The following is a 23,087-nucleotide window of genomic DNA, read 5'->3' on the forward strand; positions in this document are numbered from 1 at the left end:
GCCCTTGCCGGCCCCGGTTCCTCCAAATGATCCCGTCTCCTCCTGCTCTCCCTCAGAACGGCTCCGGCTCCTTGGTGGACATGAGCGCTGTGTGGTGGGAAGCTGCTGACTTCACAGAACTGTGTGTCGTGACAGCCGAGGAAACGTCCGTCTCTCTCTGGAGGCCTCTCCATCTTGGCCAGTGGGGGACGGTGCACACCTGGCACTTTACCAAGGTAGGCAAGGCCGCTGCTGCTTTGGCTGCCTGGGTGGCGCCACCCTGGGCCTGCTGGTTCTGGAGGGCGTCCTTTGGCCCCCCACCCCACCCCCAGCTGCAGTCTTTTCGACCTGAAGACTGGTGAAGGATTTGGCACTGCTTGCCTGCCTCCCTGTTAGCACAATTGTGGGTGTTGCTTGCATGCCTGTGTGTTTAATGTCTCCAGGGCTTAGCTCGGTACATGGTTTTTTTTTAATTATGGCTAAAAGCCATAAGCTTAAAATAGATGTCCTGACAATATAATATATACAGTATAAATATATACAGTATGCAATAATGCTGTATTATTTTGTGCTTTTATAATGTGTCTTAGGCTATAAAAGTATAAACTAATTTCGTGTTGTTGTATAACAACATTGTATAATTACATTGGTTTATATAAATTTTTTTTTTTTTTATTTTAATCCCATTTATATCCCACCCTTCTCCAAAGACTCAGGGCGGCTTACAATCTAAGCACAAATCAATGTACTTAGCAATAGCCTTCATTCTATGTATATGCCTGCTTATTAGGGCTTTCGGGGGGCCCCAAGCGGCATTATTACAAAGTCAGCTTATTGCCCCCAACAATCTGGGTCCTCATTTTACCTACCTCGGAAGGATGGAAGGCTGAGTCAACCTTGAGCCTGGTGGGATGCGAACCTGCACTAATTGCAGGCAGCTGGGGTTACTTAAGGAGGCATTAGCCCACTGAAATGAATGAATGAAAATAAATGAATGAAAAAAAGTAACCCTAAACCCATCGGCTAGTTCTTTGCTGCAGCTGCAGCTGCTGAGAGCGGGACCCTGGTCTCCCGGGGCAGACCCTGCAAGGGGCTGCTGCAAATGGGGCTGCCCCCAGAGCAGCTGAGCAAGCGAGCAGGTGGGTCAGGAGTCCCCCTGGGTGACGTTCTCTGGTTTATGGACAAGCCCCCGTTTTGAGTGTCTGCGTGAGAACCGAGCATCCACTTGCCTGGAGTGGGTCCTTGCAGTCATCTGGATGCAGACAGTCCTTGACTTACAACAGTTTGTTTAGTGACCATTCAAAGTTGCAAAAAAGTGACTTAAGATCGTTTTTCACACTTACGACATTTGCAGCATCCCCTTGGTCACGTGATCAAAATTCAGATGCTTGGCAACCAACTCATAGTTATGATGGTTGCGTAGTGTCCCGGTGTGTGTGTGTGTGTGTGTGTGTGTGTGTGTGTGTGTGTGTGTGTGTGTGTGTGAGACGTGATCCCCTTTTGTGACCTTCTGACAAGCAAAGTCAATGGGGAAGCCGGATTCACTTAACAACCGTGTTACTAAGTTAACTGCAGTGATTCAAGAAAGGTCGTAAAATGGAGCAAATCTCGCTTAACAAATGCTTGACTTAGCAACATAAATTTGGGGCTCAATTGTGGGGGTAAGTTGAAGACTCCTTGTATGGCATCGCCTAGTTATGGCCCTAACCAGGACAGCCAGTGCTGGGAATGGCGGCTCCGCAGTCTGGTGGGCCGTGGGTCCCGCTGCTTGCTTTGTCCAGGCTGTGTCCAGGGAGGAGGGGGAGGGCTGGCTTGGAAGGGAAGAGCCGCCGATCCTGTGGCTCTCTTTCAGTTTCCAGTGATCCAGATCGTGGCCCTGTCCGGGGCTCACAGCGTGGTGGGTGCAGTGCTGGGACGCCTGGAGACAGCAGAGATACGGCAAGTGGATTGTGCGTTCTGTGCCTGGGTGGAGTCGGCGGAGGTGGGCAAATGGGCTGCTCTTTTGAAAGAACACCATTTGTTTGCAATTCTACTTGGAAACCGCTTCTGGACTTTCTGCTTAAGGTGGAAAAAAATGGAACTTTGATTCTGGGTTTTGCCGATTAGATAGATTTGTTATTATAGAGATGGCTACTTTATACCAGCAGTTTTATATAAAAGTAAAAGGTTGAGGTTTGATGCTATTATTATTACACCAAAAGGAGTTAGAAGTCAACACTTTTTCTTTCTTTTTTTCCCCTTTGTCCTACACTTTTCCCGTTTTTACACCCATATTTTCCCATTATTTTCTTTTGGGTGTTTTTATATAAACTCATAAAACTTTTGGGATGGATTACGCATTTCAGCAATGGAGTGTAATGGAGGCTGAGGCGTTTATAATGCTGCATGCTTTCGTTCTCAGAGTAACATCAAAATTCGGTTTGCTGAGATTTTTTTTCCTTGAACCAAAACAGGTCGTTAGCTTTAGCGCCCGAGAGGAGCAGTTTGCTGCTTTTGTGTAATTCAAGCAATTGTAAGCAATGTTGCAGTTAACCTTTGCACAAGAGGAAGCACCTGAAGTTTCCATGATTTTATTCCTGCAAATTCTGTGCATTTTCCTCCCATCTCATTCATACCACAATACTTAAATGATGATAATGACAGTCAGATTTTTTTCTTTTTCTGACCCTGTGATCTTTCTGTTGCATCTGCTGCTAAGCAGGTTCTTGCTGACCATCTGGGGGTGGGGGGGTGAGCATGGAGAGATCAGAAGGACGTGTCCTTGGAACATCCTGTTCCATTTCAATCTCAAACTGCGGCAGAGGCTCCTGGCCACAGCCTCCATCCCCTCCTTGAGAAAAGGGGTCTCAGAAGACCCTCTGATCACGACCCTTTCGGGAATCAAAGAGGACTCAATCCCGGAATAATCAGGTGGCTTCTGGCTTCTTGCTGGGGTTGGGTCTGAGCCTGTCTCTCCCCAGTCAGAACCCAACAGCCTCCAGGCACTGGGGTGGAGAGGTACAGCCAGACATGGTCAGCAGGTGGACGCTACCTCACCTCGAGCTGGTGGGCGCCCTTGGTGGCAGAAGGAGACATTCAGCATTTCATTATTTCTGTGAAAGACTCCCTTTTGTAATAATACTGGAAGACCAGGGTCCAAATTTGCCATTTATAGATCCAGTGTTGCAGATGGGCAGCCTTTGATGGGCAAATTCCACAGCCTGTTTTTATTTCACAATAGCATGTTGGTATTTTTGTTAGTGTGTTACTCCCATCATAGAGCTTTCCTACCTTGCTGTAATTGATGGCCGCCTGTTAATTGGTTTTGCTGTTGCATGTGAAGTAGACCCAAGATCATAGCAGGCTTCTGTTCTTCTAGGCTTCTGTTCCATTCTTCTGAAGACAGCTGTGCTAAAGAAGAGCTGCTCAAAGCTGGAAACATAAATGCTGTTCTCGGTCTGACCGATAGGAAGCTGGTCAGCAGCTGCTGGTCACTGCGAGGCCAAGAAGTGGAAGTCTTTTCTTTCTCTGAGGTGGGAAGGTGAGCAATGATGGGTTTTGTATGGTAAGCCTCTCTGGGAAGACCACCGTTCCAGAAGACCGCTAAGAAATAGATCAAACCGCTACAGCGGGGAAGGAAATTGGACTCAGGATTCAGGCTAGAGAAGGGTGCAGTCAGGTAATACTCGTGCATGTCGGCAGTGAGGAGTTCGTTTCCCATCCTATAAACCGGGTGCTGAAAATCGGGAGAACCTGTTGGTTTTGCAGAAGCCACAAGAGGTGGACTTTGGTCATCTATTCCCCCAGGCCATCACTCTGCTAAACACCTAACACCCGTAGCACTGTCTTACGCCTAAAAATATTTACCCAGGTACTAGGGCTGTATTGCTATTATTCTTCTCGTCTTTCCTACTACTTGCTCCTGTTGGTATCTTATGATTTATCACTTGTTTGTATGATTGTATTTTACGATTTATTATCTATGACTTATCACGTTGATTGTATGTACACTGAGACTTGTACTGGAGACGAATTTCTTGTTTGTCCAATCACATTTCGCCAATAAAGTGTGTTCTGTCCTATTCTGTTCTATATTCTGTGTATCCTGTCCTGTCCTGTATTCTTCTTTACTCTACTCTACACTCTACTTATTTCCCATCCCATAAACAGAGTGCTGAACATCAGGAGGTGTATGTTTTGCAGGAGCCACAAGAGGTGGGCTTTGATGCCCCCCGAAGAGACGGTCTTGGCTTTTGCCGATGTGGCTGGACTGCAGGAGGCTCTGCTTGGAATGACAGCCATGAACTGCATCGTGCTCTGGTGAGCCCACAGGCTGCTCCGCGGGACTTTCCTCTGGCCCAGCTATTTTTACTCATTAAAATTCTCTGTCCCACAGAGATATTACAGTAGATAATACACAAAAACGTATGTATAAACTATATTGCTATTGCAAAAAATGCTCAGTGCATAAAAGGAAAAATGTAAAACTAACTGAAAGTTGGGAGGAGTGAAATAACTGGGGGGAAAAAAGAAATTCAGAAAACTAGGAACAAAACAAGAATTCTAATATCTCCAGTACGAAAGTTTTAATCATGTATACGTGCAGATTTTTGCAATTCAGACTTCAAAAATTGCCTCGAACTGAGACCATACAGAACTAAATACTGTCCAGTCTTGCCTCTCAGTCAAAACTTAGTATTTGAATATTGAGAGTTGACATGTTCCATTGAACCAAAAAACCCCATCTGATTCATACATATTTCCAGAAGTATACTGTCACCCATATTTATCAAAGTTCCTCAAAAATTGAAAATCTATTTTTAGATGATAGTTTAACAGCACACACAGGTGTGTGAGAACCTTGACTTCCTTCCCAGAACCTAGTTTATAACAGCAATAATATCTAACTTGCCTCCTGGAATTATGAATGCTCCATCACTGGAGGTTTTCGAAAAGAGACTGGACTGCCTTTTAACCAGGATGCTACTATAAGGCCCCTGCCTTGGGCAGGGAGTTGGACTAGATGACCTCCAAAGTCTCTTCCAGCCCTAGGATTCTGTGTTCTAACTAAGAAGGAACTCCCACCAGATGTGAGCATAGAAAGGATGAAAGCTCAGCTTTTTTGGACGTGCTTTGAAGAGCCCAGCAGATCTGAAAAAATATTTTTGCTGTATAAAATGAATTTTTAAATCCCACTTGATTCTAGACGGAGGAATGAATTAAGAATGTCTAATGCAGGGGTGTCAAACTCGCAACGTCACGTGATGCAACGTATCACGACTTTTTTGCCATTGCTGGCAATGGGGTGGGCGCGGTTTTGCTATGATGCATCCGGCCTGCGGGCCGGCAGTTTGACACCCTTGGTCTAATGTGATTCATGCATATTAAAAACAAAGGTAACTGGAATATTTTTACTGGAATCCCTGCAGCTACCTCAATGTACGGAATATCTTGAGAGTGTCCATCTGACATTCTGTATCGCCAGCAGACTTGTTTGCGATGCCTCAAATACTCAGAATTGGATCCGAGAGACTCGGCCTTCCAACTTCCTGCCCCAGTTTGGACATCTAGGAAAGAAAGACCCTAGACTCCACTTAGTTGAAATGATAGGGTTTCTTTTTACTAAAGTTAAGTGGTTGCAGCGAAAGTGAAGCTAGATCTGGGTATTCCTTATACTGTCCCCCCTTTTCTGGCCCTGCCCGTGACCAATCCATCAGTGTCCAATATGATGCCATTTTAAAGTCTTGGGAAGCGCTTTCAAGCTTGGCATCTCCCGGTGTAGTTTTGGGATTCTGTTCTCAGGCCAGGTGTCCTTGCCGGCCGGTTTATTCCAGTTTGGCCCCTCTGGTTCTTGTCAGCCTCTCTCCCTCCCCCCCTCCGTTTGCCTTCCCTTTCCCTTGCTCTAACTTTACTTCCGCAAATTCCCTCCCCACTCCCCTGCGCTTTATGGCAGGATGCCAGCGAAGTGAAGAAGCTGAGGATGGTAGGCCTGACACCTGTTTTTTCTGATGACAAGCGGAGATTCAGGGTGATGATCCTTCTATAGCAGCTACTAGTTGATGCCACACAAGTGTTTGTGCACAGCTAAGGCCCTCTGTCTGCTTTTACCTGGAAATAAGACTTTGCAGGAGGGAGGAAGAAATCACCACCTTGCCCTCCCCAGTGGTTTTGGTCCCCAAGCGGAGGGACTTCTGGAGAGCCGGCAGTGGCTTCTATTCTATTCTACTTGTGAAAGTGGGGCGGGCCTTGCTTGAAGCCTGGCGGGCTGCTTAGCTGGAGCTCTGCAACGTGTGTATCTGTCCGTATGGAGAACTGCATTCTGAGAGGTAGCATTAATTGGTCTGGAGGAAGGTTGGGTGTCTCCCAGCCTTGGCCAAGTGAACATGGGTCGACTTCAACTCCCAGAATTCCCCAGCCAACAAAGTTGCCGAGGTCGAGAAACACTGGTTTACTGGGATTGCTTATTTGACCGATATTGTACTCTTCTTTTTTTTTTTTTTTATTGAAAAGTTTTAAAATACAATTTTCCTTTGAAAAACCCCCCTTCCCCCTCCCTCCTCCCCTCCCTACCTCCCCCCCTCCCCCTCTCCCTCCTCCCTCCCCTGCCTCCCACCCCTCTACTTCCCCTCCTCCCCCCCTCCCCCCCCCCCCGACTTCCCAGAGCAAAATACAAGGTATATATCTAAAAAGCAATCATAAACAATCATATACTAACAATTATAAACTCTAAAATCCATCACTCTCTAGCTTATATAGAGTAAACCAATCCTTAACAATACTAAATATGTATAAAGAACTAAAATAAAAGAAAACTAGCATCATTCCCATCTATGTTCTTCCACAATTCACTATTACCTAGACATATTCTCACTTACACATCACAAGCACCAATCCCTATTAACCTCTCTAGCCAAAATAGGCTATAATAGATAGTTCTTACACAAATTAACCCGCATTAACCCACAAAATTTTCTTCCTCTTCCTCTGTAGTAAATTGTCCATTAATTCCAAATTGAACATTCTGTTACCATAGATATCATCCCAAAACTCTTAAAAACACAGCTACCACTTGACTATAAGTATATTGTGGAAGTTCCATAGATTTCTACTGGTCTTATTTTTTAATCTTTTTTGAGCGTTTTAAGGCAGCACGCGTCACCCTCTGTTCTCTAGGATCATCCAAAAGAGTTGCAGCTTGATCTCCTCCTGTACCCTTCTCGTCTATCTGTCCATCTTCATCCTCTTGATGTTCTCCTTCTCCAGATCCCTCTGCAGCTTCCAGAAGTGTTGATGGGGTTGCTTTTAAAACATTGTTGTAAAAATCATGCGCTTGCTTCACAGTACCCAAACAGTACCTTTTGCCATCATACATGAAGCTCAACCCAGCTGGGATCTCCCATCTGAACCTTATATCTCTTTGCTTGAGCTCTTGCACAAGAAATATAAAGTCCTTCCTTCTCTTTAAAATCTTTGGAGGAATTTCTTTTAGAACCAAAACTTCTTGACCAGCAATCACAACTTTAGTATCATAGGCAGCTTGTATAACTTCATCTCTAATTTCCCTTTTTACAAAATAAACCACCACATCTCTAGGCAACTTTCTCTGCTTAGCAATCCAGGAATTCACACGAAACACTTTGTCCATGCCTTGTTTTATTTCAGATGCTGGATGGTTCAATACCCCCTCAAAAGCCTCAGAAACCAGCTGCTTTAAATCTTCCTTAATATTCTCTTTTAGGCCTCTAATTCTAACAGCAAACTGCATCTGGTAAAATTGAGCCAAACTCTGTTCGCTATCCATTTTGTCTTTTAAATCTTCAATTTCCAATACTTTTGCTTCTAATATAGCATTCTTTTGAGTCAAGTCTTCCACTTGATCATCCAGCACCTCCACACATTTAGCTACTTTATGCACTGAGGACAAAATGTCTACCTTCATCTCTCTAAGTTTCTGCTCCATCCTTTCTTCCATTCTCTGCTCCAATTTCTCCAATTTCTCCTCCATCTGTGCAAATTTAACACCCATTGACTCCAAAATTAACTGGGTATGTTTTTCAAGATCCTTCGATGTCAATACATCAGGAGAATGCAACGCCTGCAGTAATGATTGTTGTTGCACCGGAGAATTTCCAGCACTCCGAAAAGTTCTAGGGGGAGGTTTAGCCGCCATCTTTTACTTACAATTGTGACGCACTTTCACTTTAAGTTTTAAGCATAGTCCATCAAGCTTGAGAGTAAAATAAAATAATCCTCTTCATCTCTTCACCTTTTCCTCTTGTACCGCTCTGCCTGCTCCTTTAAATCATAGTCCTTTCTTCAGGCAGGGATGGTTCGCAGACGCCTGGCTCTGCTCCAGGAAATTCGGAGCAGAGACGACGGCCAGCTGGGAGCAACCCAGGCTTCGGGGGAGTTCGATCCTTCAGCCGCCCAAGCTCGAAGCTCAGGCGGCCTCGGAGAACTCTACCCCTACCTGGGGCCTCACCCCCTCCTCTTCTCCCGAGGAGGGGGCTTCAATTTCGCCCGAACAGCTGATCGGCGCTGTTTCGGGCGAAAAAACAAACAGCTGAGCCGCGGGCAGCCAGGGGAGGCTGTCTTCGGCGCCGCGCCGCCAGCGGAAGTCGATATTGTACTCTTCTTATACAGCTACTGAATGGGTCAAGCGGTGCATTTTAGAAATAGGAAAAACCCCATTATTCCGCACAGCGGTTTTTGCTGCTTCTGCTCTTGCAAGCGCTCTGGAAATGGGTCCCTGGAGGGCTGGACGGGAGGGTGAGCAGGGTCTCTTCTCTGGTCTCTGCCGGGCTCGTCCCAGCCAGGCGGCCGAAGGGACCTGGATTCCTGCTGCCGGAACTCCAGGGCTGAACTGACGGCGGCCTTTTTGTCCTGCACAGGAACCTGGGAACGGGGCAGTTGCTGAAGAAGATCCCGGTGGGGTGGTCCTTCCCTGCATCCGTGTGCCACAAGGCCTACTCCGATGCGGTAGGTGCCTTCAGGTGCACGCTGGGAAAGGCAGAAAGGCCTCTGTTGGCTTTGCAGCCCTTGCTTCGGTTTCCACTTAGAGCACCGTTGAGGCTGATGCCACCACAGGACAGGAAGGAGAATGTGGGGTGTGCATTTGGGATGTTTGGATGAGAAGCAGGTGCGACTCCTTTGGGAAGCCCTGGGCTCGGAGTCTGGCATCTCTCCAGGGAGATGAGAAATCCCTTTTGCAGACCGTTGATCTGAGAATCATGTTCGTAAGCAACCAGTTAGGCAAAACCATTACATTGCCCAGACTTTACTGATTATATTTTTAAATAAATTGGAAGCAGAGAGAGGAGGTCGGAATTCCGGAATGGGACTGAGAATTCACTGATCGCTATTGGTTTGTTGGTGGGAGTCACGTCAGGGAAGTGGGGCAATGCCAGGCGGGGAGGATTTAGGGGGCTGCATTGGGGGGCTTTTTTCGTTGGGTCACATTTTCTCCTGAGGCCAACCGAAGATATTTGGATGTCGTAAATGTTTTGAGTTGATTTTCTAGAGTTAGGGAAGTGTTTGGAAGTCCAGGGTTTTAAGATTAATTATGTATTTGGAGAGATTGCTTTCAAATTCTGGTGTGTGCACGGAGCCCTGCTAGTAGTTAGAATGCAGTACTGCAGGCCCCAGCCAGGATGGGGCTCAAGATCGACTCGGCCTTCCATCCTTTCGAGGTCAGTAAAAGGAGGACCCAGATTGTGGCAGGCAATATGCGAACAATGCTGACACCACCCAGAGAGAACTGTTGTGATTCAGGGTCAGCCTGTGGGTTCGGCAGTTGGGTCGGATGACTCAGATGAGGGGGAGGAGGGGGGTGTTGAAGAACTTGCTGATGATGGCTTTGAGGCTCCGCAGAGCCCCCAGCCAGGCCCCTCCTACCTGGTGGAGACCCAGCTGTGTGAGCCTGACAGTGTGGATGAAGATGACCCACAGCTGGCCCTGTTCAAGGACGCCCGACGCAGGAGGCAGTCAAGTAGGAGCAAGCAGAGGAAGGCTGTGGGACTTCTCAGAAGGAGGCAAAGAGAGGCCACGCCCTGATCTTGTTTCATGTTTTGTTTGTTTTTGTAATAAATTTGGCAGACGTATTCCAGCCTTTTGCCATCTGTAAAGGGGTTGCCTTTTCTGCAAGGCCGGTAGCAGGCTGGTACAGAACAAGAACGATAAAGCACCATGGGGTGGTATATAAGCCTAAATGCTGTTGGTGTGCTTCAGATCCTCAGAATTCAGAGGCCAGAAGCAGAGAAAGTTGGTTTCGTGTAACTGACGCATGCCGTGTCTGAACCAGTAAATCATCATCTTAAATCATCTTATGACTCCATCTGTTGAAATCTATTGGCTGAGATATAATTGAGAGGCAGTTTGGTGTAGGCACTGGGCTAGAAATGGGAGCTCTGAATTCTAGTCCTGCCTGATGGATGAAGAGGGCTTTGTCCCAATTCGCCCCTCTCAGCCCCAGGAAGGAAAAGGCAACGACAACCATTTCGGAAAAAGCTGGCAAAAGGTTCTCCAGGGATTCTCTGGGTAGCCTCATCTGAAGGCACACGAAAAGGGGGGGGAGGATGTTCAGACAGTATCCTGAGACGATAATTGCCCCCCCCCAGCCCCCTTTGTGCAGCCCCGACTTCAGTTAAGAGCCGCCTGGTGAAAGTTAGTCCGAAGCCTCCGGTGCTTGTCTGACTGGGTGTTTTCTGCCTTGCGGATCAGGGCCTCCTCTTCCTGGTCTTCAGCCACCCAGACGCCAAAGACGGCCAGCTGCCTGGGAAGCCCGCCTTCCAGATCGTGGCGCTCAATCCCAAGACGGCCAGAAGCTCTGGGGTGATGCTCTTGGCCCTGCCCCCCGGCATCCAAGGAAGGCAAGTTGTGGCGGGGGGGGGGGGCTCTTCAAAAACCAGCAATTTGTAGCCATTTTTTTTTAATCCCATTTATATCCCGCCCTTCTCCGAAGACTCAGGGCAGCTTACAATCTAAGCACAAATCAAATGTGCATAGCAATTTGAAAGTAGGAACTCCCCCCCTTAGAATTAGGGGGTCTCTATCTAGACTTGTAATGCCTTGCGGAGTCTCCAAGGAGGCCTTTCCTCCACCTGCATCATTTTCAGGTGGGGGCCCCGAGTTGGTGGGCGGGCAGTTGTGGTAGAGTGCAGGCACCAAGCCCTGGAGGAGGGCCGGTGCTTGAGGTCCCCAACCCCCAGGCCGCAGCCTGCTAATGGGCTGGGAACCATTTGAAACCAGGCCGCAGAAGCAGCATGCAAGCCTGCACCCCCCCACACACACTTGTGCAAGCAGCGTGTGTGTGCGCGCATGCTTCGTTTGCACGAACGGTGTGCATACACGCCCACCGCTTTTACAATTGGAGCTGTGTGCCCATGCAGATCCCCTCTCCTCTTCACAAACACACACACACACACACACACACACGAACACCCCAAATGGTCATCAAAGCCAGAATGGTAGCCCCCCCGACCTCAAGTCACGTACAGAACAGTCTGCTGGTTAAAAACAGGCTACCGGCTGTGAAAGGCCTAGTAGCTCTGTTAGAAAAAGGCAAAAATAGCAGTCAAAACATGTTGCAGCCCAGCTTCGAAGCGGGGCAATGCAGGGCAGCAAGGGCTGTTCTCTGCTGTGCATCCCTGCGCAGAGCCGCTGCGTCCTCCCTGAGACAGGCGACACAGGGCTGGCAGAGGCAGGCGGCCGGGAGAGTTGGCGGAGGACGCCTGTGCCCAGGCAGGTGATCTGCAGGGGGAAGCTTAAAGAAAGCCCCTCCAGCGGCGCACAGTGGAGGCGGAGCCGTTCGCCGTCACTTCCCCCTGGCTCTGAAAGGTCGGAGGGGGACTGGGCATCCATCCCATCCACCGTAGCATGGCAGTTCGGCTCGGGAGGGGAGTGAAAGATGGCCTGGCGTGTGTGTGTGTGTGTGTGTGTGTGTGTGTGTGTGTAGTACCGGTAAGTGGGTGTGGGGCAGCTCCATCCTCTCCCCCATCTGCCTTGCCTTGTGGCAGCAGCACAATGTGCTGCGTGGCCTCCTGCCCCATTGCAGCAGTGAGGTGGTACGGATTGGGGAGGGTCCTAAGTAGGGCTTACTTTGGGGGGAAGGGCTTATATTAGCCCCCCATATCAGGGTAGGTCTTATTTTAGGGAAGGGGCTTATTTTCAGGGAAGCATGGTACATCTGAGTGCCCGGAGCAGTCAAGTGACAGGGCTCCAGAGGCTGCAGCCTCCAGTGACTCTTTCTGGTCCTCTAGGTACTTGGAGCGCGATGTGAGGGGCACTTCGGCAGCAGCTGTCCTGACATCTGGAAGCATCGCGGTGTGGGATTTATTTCTGGGGCAGTGCACTGCGTTGCTACCCCCCACCTCTGGAGGCAGCTGGTCTCTGGCCAGGTGGTCAGTTACGGACACTTGCCTGCTGGCTGGGCAAGAAGATGGCTCGGTTTACGTCTATGAGTACACAGGGGGGCTCCACTCTGGTTGAGAGGCCTGCAGACCGGCTTCCTGCCTTCCAAGAACTCTGGAGCCGAATCCCTCGGAGGGCAGCTCAGAGGCGGCTTTGGGAAGTGCCGTCAAGGAGATCGTTTTGTCCAGGGAACTCAGAAACGTCCATTGTCATAGGAGCTGCTGGTTGGCTAACGTTTCGCCTCTTTTTGAAGTAATTGCCCTGTGCCCGTTAAAAGAAACTGATAAAGCAAGTGACACGTTTCCTTGTCTGTTCTTGAATACATGATAACTTTTTGTAAAAGGCTAGACGTGACACAGGATAACGTGACAATAGAATGTTGTTTTTCCGGCAAAGCTTCTGCGGATGAGGAGAATTTCTGGGTTCCGCTTCTTGCTGAGCAGCCTGTCTACCGCCGCCGCCGAGTCCTCTTGACCGGCTAGCCCTTCAGCCAGCAGTGGCTGCATCAGCTCTGCAGGTCGATCCAGTGGCTGTCCTCAGGCGCTTCCCTTTTTGTGTAGCCCACTTGACTCCAACATGGCACACTGAGGCCTGGAAATGGCCTAGATCAGGAGGGTCAAACTCGCAACGTCACGTGACGTATCTCAATTTTCCCCCCATTGCTGGCAGTGGGGTGGGCGCCGTTTCACCATGACGCATCCAGCCGGCAGTTTGATACCCCTGGCCTAGATCAACCCCATTCCAGGCGAGCGGCTAGGGTCCCCAGTGTGTTTGCTTAAGTTGCCCGCTCTGTGCCGGCTGCCTCTCCTCAGCGCAGGGAGGAAACGGTGGGACTTTGGGCCAGTCACTGCCCGCCCAACCCACCTCACGGCCGTTGTAGGAAAATAAGCAGGGAGGAGTGTTAACTTTGCCACCCTGAGTTCTTTATAAACGTAAGAACGGAATGTAAATAAAAGCAAGGAAATGGTGGGTGGGAATGACGCGTGCAGCGTGCACGCCACCCCTGCAGTGCAGCCCAGCGTGGCCGTAGAGGCTGGAGGGCGGCGGGGGCGCAAAGACGCGGTCTTCGGGGTCTCGCCACAAACTGGGTCCCGCAATTGCCAAGGCTGCGTCGGCATCCAAAGCGGGGCGCAAGGGAGCAGCCACGGACCACCCCGAGGCGCGTCTCCCTCGCAGGCCGCCCGGATGCCCGCATCGCAGCTGGGCTGGCAACGGTTGCGCCCGCCCTGTTTCGCTCCGCGGAGGTCTCGCGGCCGGACCCGCATTCACACGTGACGAGGCCGCCCGCGGAGGGAGGGAGGGAGGGGGCGGGGCCCGCCGCGAGGCCTGCCGGGAGCCCCCCCGCGCGCGCGAGAGAGAGAGAGTGCGCAGGCGCAGAGGGTCAAGATGGCGGCGCGAGTGCTGCTGCTCCGCGCGGCCTCCGGGCTCCGCCGCCTCCCGCTCCTCCTCCCGCCGGGCCCGGCGGTGCCGCGGGGCGGGCGGGGCCTGGCGGGCGCGGCCTGGGCCGGGGCGAGGCTGCCCGCTGCGGTCCGCCGTCCGCCCTGGCCCCGCGGCTACTCGGACGCGCCGACGCTGACCTTGAAGGGCGTGCAGGCGCAGGTGCTCTACGTGCTGAAGCTCTACGACAAGATCGACCCCGAGAAGGTGGGCGCCGGGGGGGGCGCCGGGGGGGGCGCCGGGGGGGCGCGGGTGGGGGGGGGAGGGCAGCGCCTGACCCGCCGCCCCTGCCTCCCCGCAGCTGTCGCTGGACTCGCACTTCATGAAGGACCTGGGCCTGGACAGCCTGGACCAGGTGGAGATCATCATGGCCATGGAGGACGAGTTCGGTAAGGCCCCCCCCCGCCCCGCTCTGAGCTCCCCGGGAAGGGGCCTCCGCGCTGCCCCGCTCGCCGCTCTCTTACTCCGAGTGCGCGGCCGGCTGCGGAGATGTAGAAAAGCCGGCTGTGCCCAAAAGGTCTCGGGGGTCCACCAGACACCCCCCCCCGCGGTTGCTTGCCGGGCTTGAGAGTTGAGCTCTGCGGGAACTGCGGCCGATTCTCCCCTCCCTCCCTCCCCCAGGCAGGCCCTGGAAGCGGCCCCTTGCACCGCAGGGCTGGCCGGGAGGAGGGCGGAGGCGGCGGCTCCTGGCCTTGTTGACTCTGAACCGAATGAGCCAAATCTTTTCCAGGCTTTGAAATTCCAGATGCAGCGGCAGAAAAGCTGATGAGTCCTCAAGATATCATAGATTATATTGCCGATACGCAAGACGTGTATGAATGAGGTTCTCAAGTGGAGTAAGTGGGCGTCATCTTGCGGGGCTTTTGTGCGGCCAGGTCAGCAAGGAGGGATTGAAACGGGGAGCCTGCCTTTCAGCCTGGGAAGGTGGCTGGCCGGCTGGCTGGGAGGAGAGAGGATTTGGACTAGGAGCAAAGCCGCTCCTGGCCAGCCTCCTTTGACACAGCGATTCCTGCAGTGAGAGGAGGTCGGACTAGGTGATCTCTAGCATCCTTTCCAAGTTTACATTTTATGATTCTGGGATAACAGTATAATGGAAAATTTGGCGGGAAGGAAGGAGAAAGCATTAACAGCAGGAGGGGCAGCAAAGAGGTTTGGACTGTTAAAACTATTTTTCCTTCTCAGAAAAACCCTCAGCAGCATATCAGAAAAATGAAAACTAGTGTTGCAATTTCATGACCAATCGAAGTTGGGCTGAAGCCTCTGTGTTGAAGACGTTCCTGGGGTGGATTGTGGAATGCTAGTGTGAGCCACAGGCAGTCAAGTCAGAGGAGGCAGAGCGCTCCCGAGAAGCTTCCGAAGGGGAACTGCAGACTGCCCAGTGGGGAGGATGGATTGGCCCAGAGCAGCTGCAAGGCAGATGTTCACCAGGGCAGAATAGGGGGCTGTGCCTTTTACAAGCAATAATCTCCTTGCCTATCTGTGTTTGATGAGGCGGAAAATATTCTTGATTTGGCTGATGTATGCTGGGAGGTTGCCTGGCAGTGGGCAGCTGAATAACGGGAGGAAGCAGCACATCCTGCCTTGGGACATTGGCTGGCTTACTTTTATGTTCAAAAGGGCAACTTGATGATCACAGACAAATCATTTGTTTAATTTCTTTAGCTGCCCACCCCAACCAAGTGATTCTGGGCAGTGGATATTTCTAAAACAAAACATTTAAAACAGTATAAAAATTCATATATTCAGTAGCTGAGAAAAGTATCACAATTGTCAGGATAGCCAAGAAATTAGACATTATACATATGGAACTCCAGGCCTGGGCGCACAGCCAGTTTTTTTGAAGCTTTGTGGAAAACCAACAGGGTGGGGCTTATTCTGGTCTCCGGAAGGGAATGTTCCGGTGGGGGGGGCACTACAGTAGAGAAGGCACCTCTCCTCCCCCCCCAGCCAACCTTCCTTGGCTGATGGGACCCACAGCTTCCCCATCCTGCTGGCCCGAATTGGACAGGTAGAAAGGACTGGGAGAAGATGCTCCCTCAGATAACCTGGCCCCCAAAGCCACGAACAGCTTTAAAGGTGACAACTTGATTCCCTGGAAAAGCCTCCGTGGTTTAATACAGTTGCACCCGGAAACACACTGGCAGCCAACGCAGCTCACGAAACAGTGGCGTTACGTGTGTCGAATATCCGACATCATTTCCTATCCCTGCAGCTGCATTCTGTACCGGTTGAAGCTTCTGAATGCTCTTCAAGGGCAGCCCCATGTAGAGCACATTGCAGTAATCCAGCCAGAAGGTCCAGGAAGAGGTACAACTGATGCACAACCTGAAGGCCCTCCTGGCTCTTCTGGCAGGAGCCGGGAATCCAGATGGCACCCTGGGTCTGTCTGGATGGTGTTCAGCTGGCCGTGCCTCCCCCAGAGGTTGAGAGCCACACAATGATTCCGATGCATTCGGTTTGACTCCCTGAACTGCCTGCGGGGCGCCTTCGCTGTTCTTGACCGAAATGGATCAAAAACGGATCCTTGGGCAAGTGATCTCTCATTGCCTGGTGGAACCAACCAGAGCTGGCTGCTGCTCTTGACACTTTTGACTCAAGCAGCTGCTGCCAAAGTTCCTTTCCGGCGGTCCTACGCAAGGTACAAATATTCCCTTCCCGCCTTGCTCACAGGTGTCTCCTGTTTTGTTCCGAGAGCTGGATGAAGCGATCGAGATGGACTACCCTGGCAAGCCAGCCCGTCTGTGGTTTGGAATCACTACGGCTCTCCGAGGAAGGGTTTTGTTTGTCATATTTAAAGCTGTAAATGTTGGACTGCAGAATAAATATGAAAAATTCTTATGCCTTTAGTCTATCAGTGTTTTTAAAACTCTGTCTCTCAAGACTTCCCCAGAGTGCCGCCACACTCGTGTGCCTGTCAAGAGCAAAGGAGCTTCTGGTTTCATCTCGTGGCTTTGCTGCTGCAGGTCTCTGGCTGCACAAGCACCCCAGCTGAAGGGCAGCTGCTTGGCTTGTGGCTCCGTTCTGGCTGATTCAACCAGGAGCGCCTGCCTTGGTTTTAGATTCCCGTCAGCTTTCCTGAGCTACTGTAGGACCACTTGCTGCAGTGATGCAACCCTGAACGCTGGGCAGACAATATGTCCATTGGACAGTACAGCCTGTATGCCCAGTGCCGTTGGGAGGAGAACTAAACTTCAACCAGGTTAGAGAAATAATATCTGGCGCTCTCCTTTGCTTTATGCAACTGTGTTCGTATAATACATTTACCCAAATTGGTGGGTTGGCAGATTGAGACAGAGTCACACGTGCTGGTTGATCCAGTGCACAACTAAGGATTGGGCAAGCAGCTTGGCCTGGGAGATTCTTCAGGGCTTTATAAAAACAATGATCCTATTTTCAGTGCAGTTGAGCAGAGGAAGAACTGGATCTTTCTTAAGTAATTGTTTTGCTTGAACCCAAACAAGCAGTCTAGTTTGGTCATTAGCGGACGAGGGTGTGAACATTTCTTTCAGACTCATCTACAGCCAGAGAACTATTTGCATCATCAAGGCTGATTTACATAAAGTTCTTGGCAGTTGGCAAGAAAGATTCACAAGGAGCAGGAGCAGAAAATACCAAAACAAGGCCCGGAAATGAGTGAAATGGGACGATCAGCAAACCCAAGGCCGAATCAAGGTCCAAAGGCTCTCCAGAAGACGGGAGCCATTCCAAAGAGCCTGCACAGCCACTCGGGGCCGGAGCCAACCCGTGGCCCCCTTGCCTCATTAAAGGGGGGGGGCATGCCAGTCCTGGGGAGAACTGGCCAGGGGAGTCCAGTGAGAGGACAAGCATCTCTGCCGCCCACTATGGGGCAAATCACAGTTGCTTTCCGTCAGGGCGATGGTGGATCCCGCTTTCCACCTGTGGCGCAGCTCCCATCATCCCATCCTCACTGACTTGTGGGAATGAGGATCCCCCGTTTTAAAGGAACTGCACTGCAAAATGCTGCCACAAAGCAGGGCATATTGTGCATGGCTCCCCTCCTGAGGGCAGAGCAAGAATTCCTGCAGCTTGCTTTGTTACTCAGGGCAGCCACCTTGTCCCCTTTGGCCCTCCAGAGTTGAGCCCGCCTGATAGTCCCGCCAGTCTGGCCTTTCTGCTCCCGAGTCGGGGTATTTTTCCGCTCGGCACCAGAGCGGCTGTTCTAGTACTGGGAATCCTAGGCCAGGTTGGAAAAATCAGAGGATCTTTGTTAGCCAACGTCACTCCTGCAGGAGCATTTTTTTTTAACTTCCACCGGGGGAGGGCTTTTGAGAGACGGGACTTTTCAGTTCAACCGATTCCATGATCCTCTCCTCTTTTACAGCCCAACACCCAGAGCCCAACATCCTCTTTGAGAAAATGGAACTAGTCAAATCAAAACAACCTGGGCAGGCTGACCCCCAACACAGGCAACTCTTCCAGTGAAAATCTGTAGAATCGGTTGCTTGGAAGGGACCGCAGGGATCATCTTCCTCACCCTCTGCAACATGCAGGGAGCCATTTACAGCATCCGTGAGCAGGTCTGGCCAGCCTCTTCTACAACGCTTAGAAGTGAAAAAATGCAGGCCCTGGACTTCCATCTCTGTCACTCGGGTCTTAAGAACTTTCGGATCAGTTTTTCTGAAGGGATCCCCAAGGCCAATTCTAACTTTATGTCAAAGGAAGTGTTGTTTTGGAGATGTGACGGTACAGAATTGCCAGTACTTTGAGAACATTATATTTAAACTACTCTATGGCACCCGTGCTGTCTGCACAGTGAAGAAGCCAAGTGGGCCGGGGTCTCTCCAGGTTAAGTCCAATACCTGCAGATGGCAAAGGCTGCAGGTTCTGCTGGAGAGAAAATCAAAGAAGTCCAGCACAACAGATAAGCAGCCCCCAAAGTCATGATTTATTAATATCTGGAGAAGCTTCATAATTTGAACACAACCCAAACTGTACATTTTACAATCACACACTATCTGTAAACAGTTAAAAAGCCACTGACAACTTTTGCATCTTCAGACACAACAGTTAGAATCAAGGCAATGAAATGAGAGCATCTTTCGGCACAGTTAAAAGGTTTTTTTTATCCTTGTTTAGTATTTCATTCTCCGACTAAACAAGCATCAGATAATACCATTTGTGGCAAAAAAGGAAGATGAGTTTAACACTTTCACAAGAAAAGTATTTGCAGGAACATTTAAAATTTATACAACAAAGTTCTGTAATTCCAAATCCTTGGGTTACAGTCTGCATAGTTACTTCAGCTTTAAGGTTAAACATGAAACACAGTCACAAGAGCAGGAAGAGCATCAATGGCACAAGGGGGGGGCGGGAAGGGGGGAGCCAGGGTGGGCTTTATGAAAAGAGGGAACTACAGTTTACCAGCCAAGCCCCCCCTTCCCCCCCCCCCCGCACTATTAAAAAGACAGCATCAGAAAGCACAGAATGTCAAACTCCAGCGAATCGAAGCAATTTTTGGCAGAAGTCATTTTACCGAGCAAGTAATAATCAGTGCTAAAAGTTATTTTCCTATAAGAAACGACAAGGAGTTCTACTGGGGACCTTCGTTTTCCTGAGAGCCAGGCTCTTGGATCGGGAGGGGGATAGAAAAAACGAGTGGAACGTGGCCACGCACGGCCCGTGATTCCCAGAGATCAAGAGGAAGCATCTTTATCATCCACATCTTTTGTTTTTTAAAAAATAGCTAAGTGATGGAAGAAGAGTAAACATTGTTTCTTAAAAAAAGAGAAAGGAAAAACGTCTGTAAACAAGGCAGTGCCCCAACGGGAGCCCCCCCAAATAAAAGACAAAACCCAAACGCCTCTTGAAAGTGCAGGGCACCACCCAGGCGGCTGCCGGGCGCGCAGCTTCAGGAACCGCCCAGCTCCGTCTGCCCGGTTCCACAGGAGCCGGCGGGTGCAACACGTTTTTCGCCCGTCATCCTGGCAGAGACTTCTCCCCGGCCGTTTGGCACCACGGGCGGCCACGTGGCGCCGAGTGGCCAAGCAGGCAGACCCGCAGGGGCAGCGGGGCTCGTCCTGACCCAAAGCAGACACCCCCTTGCCTGCCCTGCCCGCCACAAAACATTGCCCGGGGGGAGGGGGGAGGAGCTGCCACCGCTACCATTCATACACGGCAGAGTAGGGAGAAGGACCAAGTCTGTGCAAAGCTTAAAAAGCTCAACCTCCAACATTTTCAGCAAGTCGCCAAAGGAAAAAAAAAATCAAGGAAAACAAGAAAGTAAAACGGATCTTATGTAGGAAACTGGCTGAATTATGCAATGTACTACCTGGAAATGTAAATCTTTTCACTTTTCACATTATAATATTGGCCTGCATGATTCAAGTATTCAAACTGGTATGTTTTGGGCTAAAACAAAGAGGAAAAATGTGCACGACGTAACCATTTCCACAGTTGACCCCTAGAGGCTGCAGGTGTGTGTGTGTGTGGGGGGGGGAGATCCAAATTTAGTGCTGCTTTGAGGTCACAGTTTTTCACACTGAAACAAGGTTACATGGACTCCCCACCGGCCCCCAGATGGTCAACGGAGAGAAACGCATTGAGTGGGGAGGGGCTGCCGAGGCCCCGGCTGTCGTTGCCGCCCAGGGAGCCCCAGAGGCTGGTGGAATAGTTGGGGCTGCCCCAGAGGGAGGTGCAGTGGAGGTCCCCGCTGCTTGTTCCTGAAAGCCCAGGACCGCTCCAGGGAGGGGTCAGGTCACTGCGGTTGGAGAACGCGTGGGGGCTGTCCATGGTCCCCAGGCGGGTCTGGCTGGTGCCCAGAGATTGCCAGGCGGGGGTCGGGGTCAGAGACGGGCCTTGTGCAAAGAAGCGGCTAATCTCCTCTTCGCTGGCAAACTCAGCCAGAATTGTAGTGTTCCCGAGGACGCACCTGTGCACAAAGCCAGCAAGAGGCACGTGAGATGGCAGCAGCTTGCAGAGCACACAACCAGTCCCGCCCCGCGACTACATCCTCCTCCTCCTCCTCCTCTAAGCCCCTCACACACCGAAAGCGGCCATCGCAACAATTTACCCACTTAGTTTATACTGTGGTAATAAAAAAGAGGCATCCCCCGGAGGAGAATCCAGCCAATTAAGTGGCAAATAAAACCAGGTCTATTAAGAGCAGGTTAATTGGAAAGAAAAGGCGGTCCCGTCAGGACCTTTATCAAAGGTCTGAGTTCCAAAGATGGCTCTTCCCAGTAACCCATGTGCAGGCAAACCTTGTGGTTCTCTCCTCCCCCCCCCCCCCGGTTTGGGTCCTACTCACATGTGGAGGGATTTTTGTGCCTTCGTCACCTCTTCCTTTGAGCTGTACCGGACCAAAGCGTTGCCATGGGGGAGGTTCAGGTGGAATGTGATCAGGGGCCCGTGCTGCATGCAGAGGGTCCGCAGGGTGGAGCCATCAATCTGGGCACAGAGACAAGGGATGGCCTCTCTGAGCTGCTGCTGCTGCCAGTCCTGGCCAGGAGGGGGAGGGGCTCGGATCCCCCAGGCCAGAACAGCTCCCCAAAGGGTGGCTCACCTGAGGTGTCAGGTTCTTCAGGACGAGACAGTTGGTGATTCTCCCTGAGCTGCTATTCTCATTCCAACTGGAACCTGGAAGAGAAAATGCCCCTCCCAGTAAGCCCTGAATGCGTCACAAAGCGGGGGACACGGGGAGACCCCCCACTCTCACGAGACTTGCACCCAGTTGCCATTGCTCGGGGTTTTGCTCGGATGGCTCAACAGCCGGGTGCTTCAGAAGGTTCTCCCGTTTCAAAGATTGCACCACCGTCCAGGACGGGGGACAATCTGCAAGGGGCAGACACACACCGAGTAGGCTTGTCAAGAGAGCAGAGGCCTTTCCCCGCCAACCAGGAACGAGTCTAACTCAGGGGTCTTGGCCAACGACTCCACGCAGGTCTGCGTGGCGGCAGGTAGGGAAACTCTCTGACAGGCAGCCAATGGCCAATTGAGGCCTGGCAAGGGCTGGACAGACGCTTCCTCGAGGCCCTGCTTCCCCTCCTCCTCTCTGAGCATCAGCCAAGCAGGGCAACGGGGCAGCAGGGGATGAGAACCAGGCTCTTACCAGGGGTGTATCTGGCTTCCGAATGGCTCCAGCCACCCCCAAATCGCGCAGAGTTGTCCCACAGCTTCTGCCCGGTCAGTCCGGGGGGCGGCCGTGATGGAGCCGTGATGCTCTTGGGTGGCAGAGGGACCTTCCATAGCTCATGGGCCAGAGAGGTGTTGTTAACGGAAGCAGGAGACCAAGTGGATTTGGAGTCACTGTTTCTGGCTGGAAGGAGAAAGCGGCAGTGAAACGCCACTGCCTCGGGGGCTGCGAGGCTCGGGAGGGAAGCAGGAGGAACGGTTTGGGGGGAGGGGGCGCTGCAGGACCAGACCACCCACTGGTCTCACCTGAAGAAGTGCTTTGTGCTGTACTGTTGAGGGAAACATTGTAGTTGGAGGCACGAATGGATGACCAGGCACTAGTTGAAGGCAGCGTGGTGTTCAGAGCTGAGGATGACCCTGGGGAGGAAAGGCGTGGCAGCCATTAAGGGCAAGGCAGATGGGGATGCGCAGAGCCGGCTCGGCTCGACTTCAGGGCTGCGGCTTTAACCCGGGGCTGGCTCCGTCAAAGCGCAGAGGGGGAGCCAGCGATGGAAGGCAGCTACCAAGCCCCACTTGGTCACCAAGGAACTCCTTCTGGGGACCCCTTTGCCAACAGCCTGCAGGAGATCAAGCCCCCTTGAGGCCCACCCCCCCAAGCTGTGGATTCTGGCCGGGGCTGGAGGGAACAAGGAGCCTGCAGGCCCACCCCGTCTGCCTCCTCTTGAGGGCCAAGGGCAGGGGCCGCTGATCTTCCCGGCATCTCCTTGCGGTGGGCTGCATCTCCCCAACTGCTGCGGTTTCTTCCTGGGGAGGCTTGAAAACCCAGCTGGCCAAGGAGACAGGGGGGGGAGGGGGGAGAGGCTTTGCTGGGGCGATTTTCCAGAGCCCCGAAAATGTCCCCCCTCCCCCGGCAGACCTACCGCTGTTCCTGTCCCTGAGGTGGTCAGCCTCCCGCACAGTGTTAATTGACAGGCTGTTTGTGACGCTGCCAGGAGTAACGTAAGGGTCAGTTTCTGGGTCAATGTTTGGATAACCTTTCCACGGCTCACCAGGGCGAAATTCTAGGATTTAAAAAGAAAAGCCAAAGCCTGACAATCAGGGCTTCTTCCCTGGGAAGGAGGCTGTCCCCCCGCCCCCCCCCCCCCCCCCGCAACGGCTGCTGACTCCTCAGGGACTCTGCGGGACGGAAAGAA

The 23,087-nt window shown here is 51.6% G+C and overlaps 3 protein-coding genes across 5 annotated transcripts in view; 2 read left to right on the forward strand and 1 right to left on the reverse strand.

The window, feature by feature from the left end:
- The window catches only part of LOC308674096 (polycystin-1-like), a gene marked incomplete at its 5' end in the record, with an annotated part of 192,725 nt that extends 180,066 nt beyond the window's left edge, over positions 1–12,659 (forward strand). Inside the window, 7 exons of the mRNA XM_081338298.1 lie at positions 57–215; positions 1,832–1,917; positions 3,338–3,499; positions 4,162–4,278; positions 8,850–8,937; positions 10,678–10,826; positions 12,216–12,659. Of these exons, the coding sequence (XP_081194424.1) occupies positions 57–215; positions 1,832–1,917; positions 3,338–3,499; positions 4,162–4,278; positions 8,850–8,937; positions 10,678–10,826; positions 12,216–12,444 (990 nt within the window). The 3' untranslated portion in view covers positions 12,445–12,659. The remainder of the gene's footprint in view (positions 1–56; positions 216–1,831; positions 1,918–3,337; positions 3,500–4,161; positions 4,279–8,849; positions 8,938–10,677; positions 10,827–12,215) is intronic.
- Positions 12,660–13,742: 1,083 nt separating this feature from the next.
- On the forward strand, positions 13,743–19,241 carry NDUFAB1 (NADH:ubiquinone oxidoreductase subunit AB1). Its single transcript, XM_081338448.1, has 5 exons — positions 13,743–14,010; positions 14,105–14,192; positions 14,534–14,639; positions 16,474–17,002; positions 18,146–19,241. The coding sequence occupies exons 1-3, from the start codon at positions 13,753–13,755 to the stop codon at positions 14,623–14,625; spliced, it is 438 nt and encodes a 145-aa protein (XP_081194574.1). The 5' UTR covers positions 13,743–13,752; the 3' UTR covers positions 14,626–14,639; positions 16,474–17,002; positions 18,146–19,241.
- Positions 18,687–23,087, reverse strand: part of TNRC6A (trinucleotide repeat containing adaptor 6A) — a 49,289-nt gene continuing 44,888 nt past the window's right edge. For all 3 annotated transcript variants that reach the window (XM_081338447.1, XM_081338446.1, XM_081338445.1), the window contains 6 exons: positions 22,815–22,955; positions 22,201–22,311; positions 21,872–22,078; positions 21,326–21,399; positions 21,071–21,210; positions 18,687–20,692 (listed from right to left, as the gene is read on the reverse strand). In XM_081338447.1, the coding sequence (XP_081194573.1) occupies positions 20,314–20,692; positions 21,071–21,210; positions 21,326–21,399; positions 21,872–22,078; positions 22,201–22,311; positions 22,815–22,955 (1,052 nt within the window). In that variant the 3' untranslated portion in view covers positions 18,687–20,313. The remainder of the gene's footprint in view (positions 20,693–21,070; positions 21,211–21,325; positions 21,400–21,871; positions 22,079–22,200; positions 22,312–22,814; positions 22,956–23,087) is intronic.

Source organism: Vipera berus (genome assembly GCF_964194415.1).
Source record: "Vipera berus genome assembly, chromosome: 13".
Lineage (NCBI taxonomy): Eukaryota > Metazoa > Chordata > Lepidosauria > Squamata > Viperidae > Vipera > Vipera berus.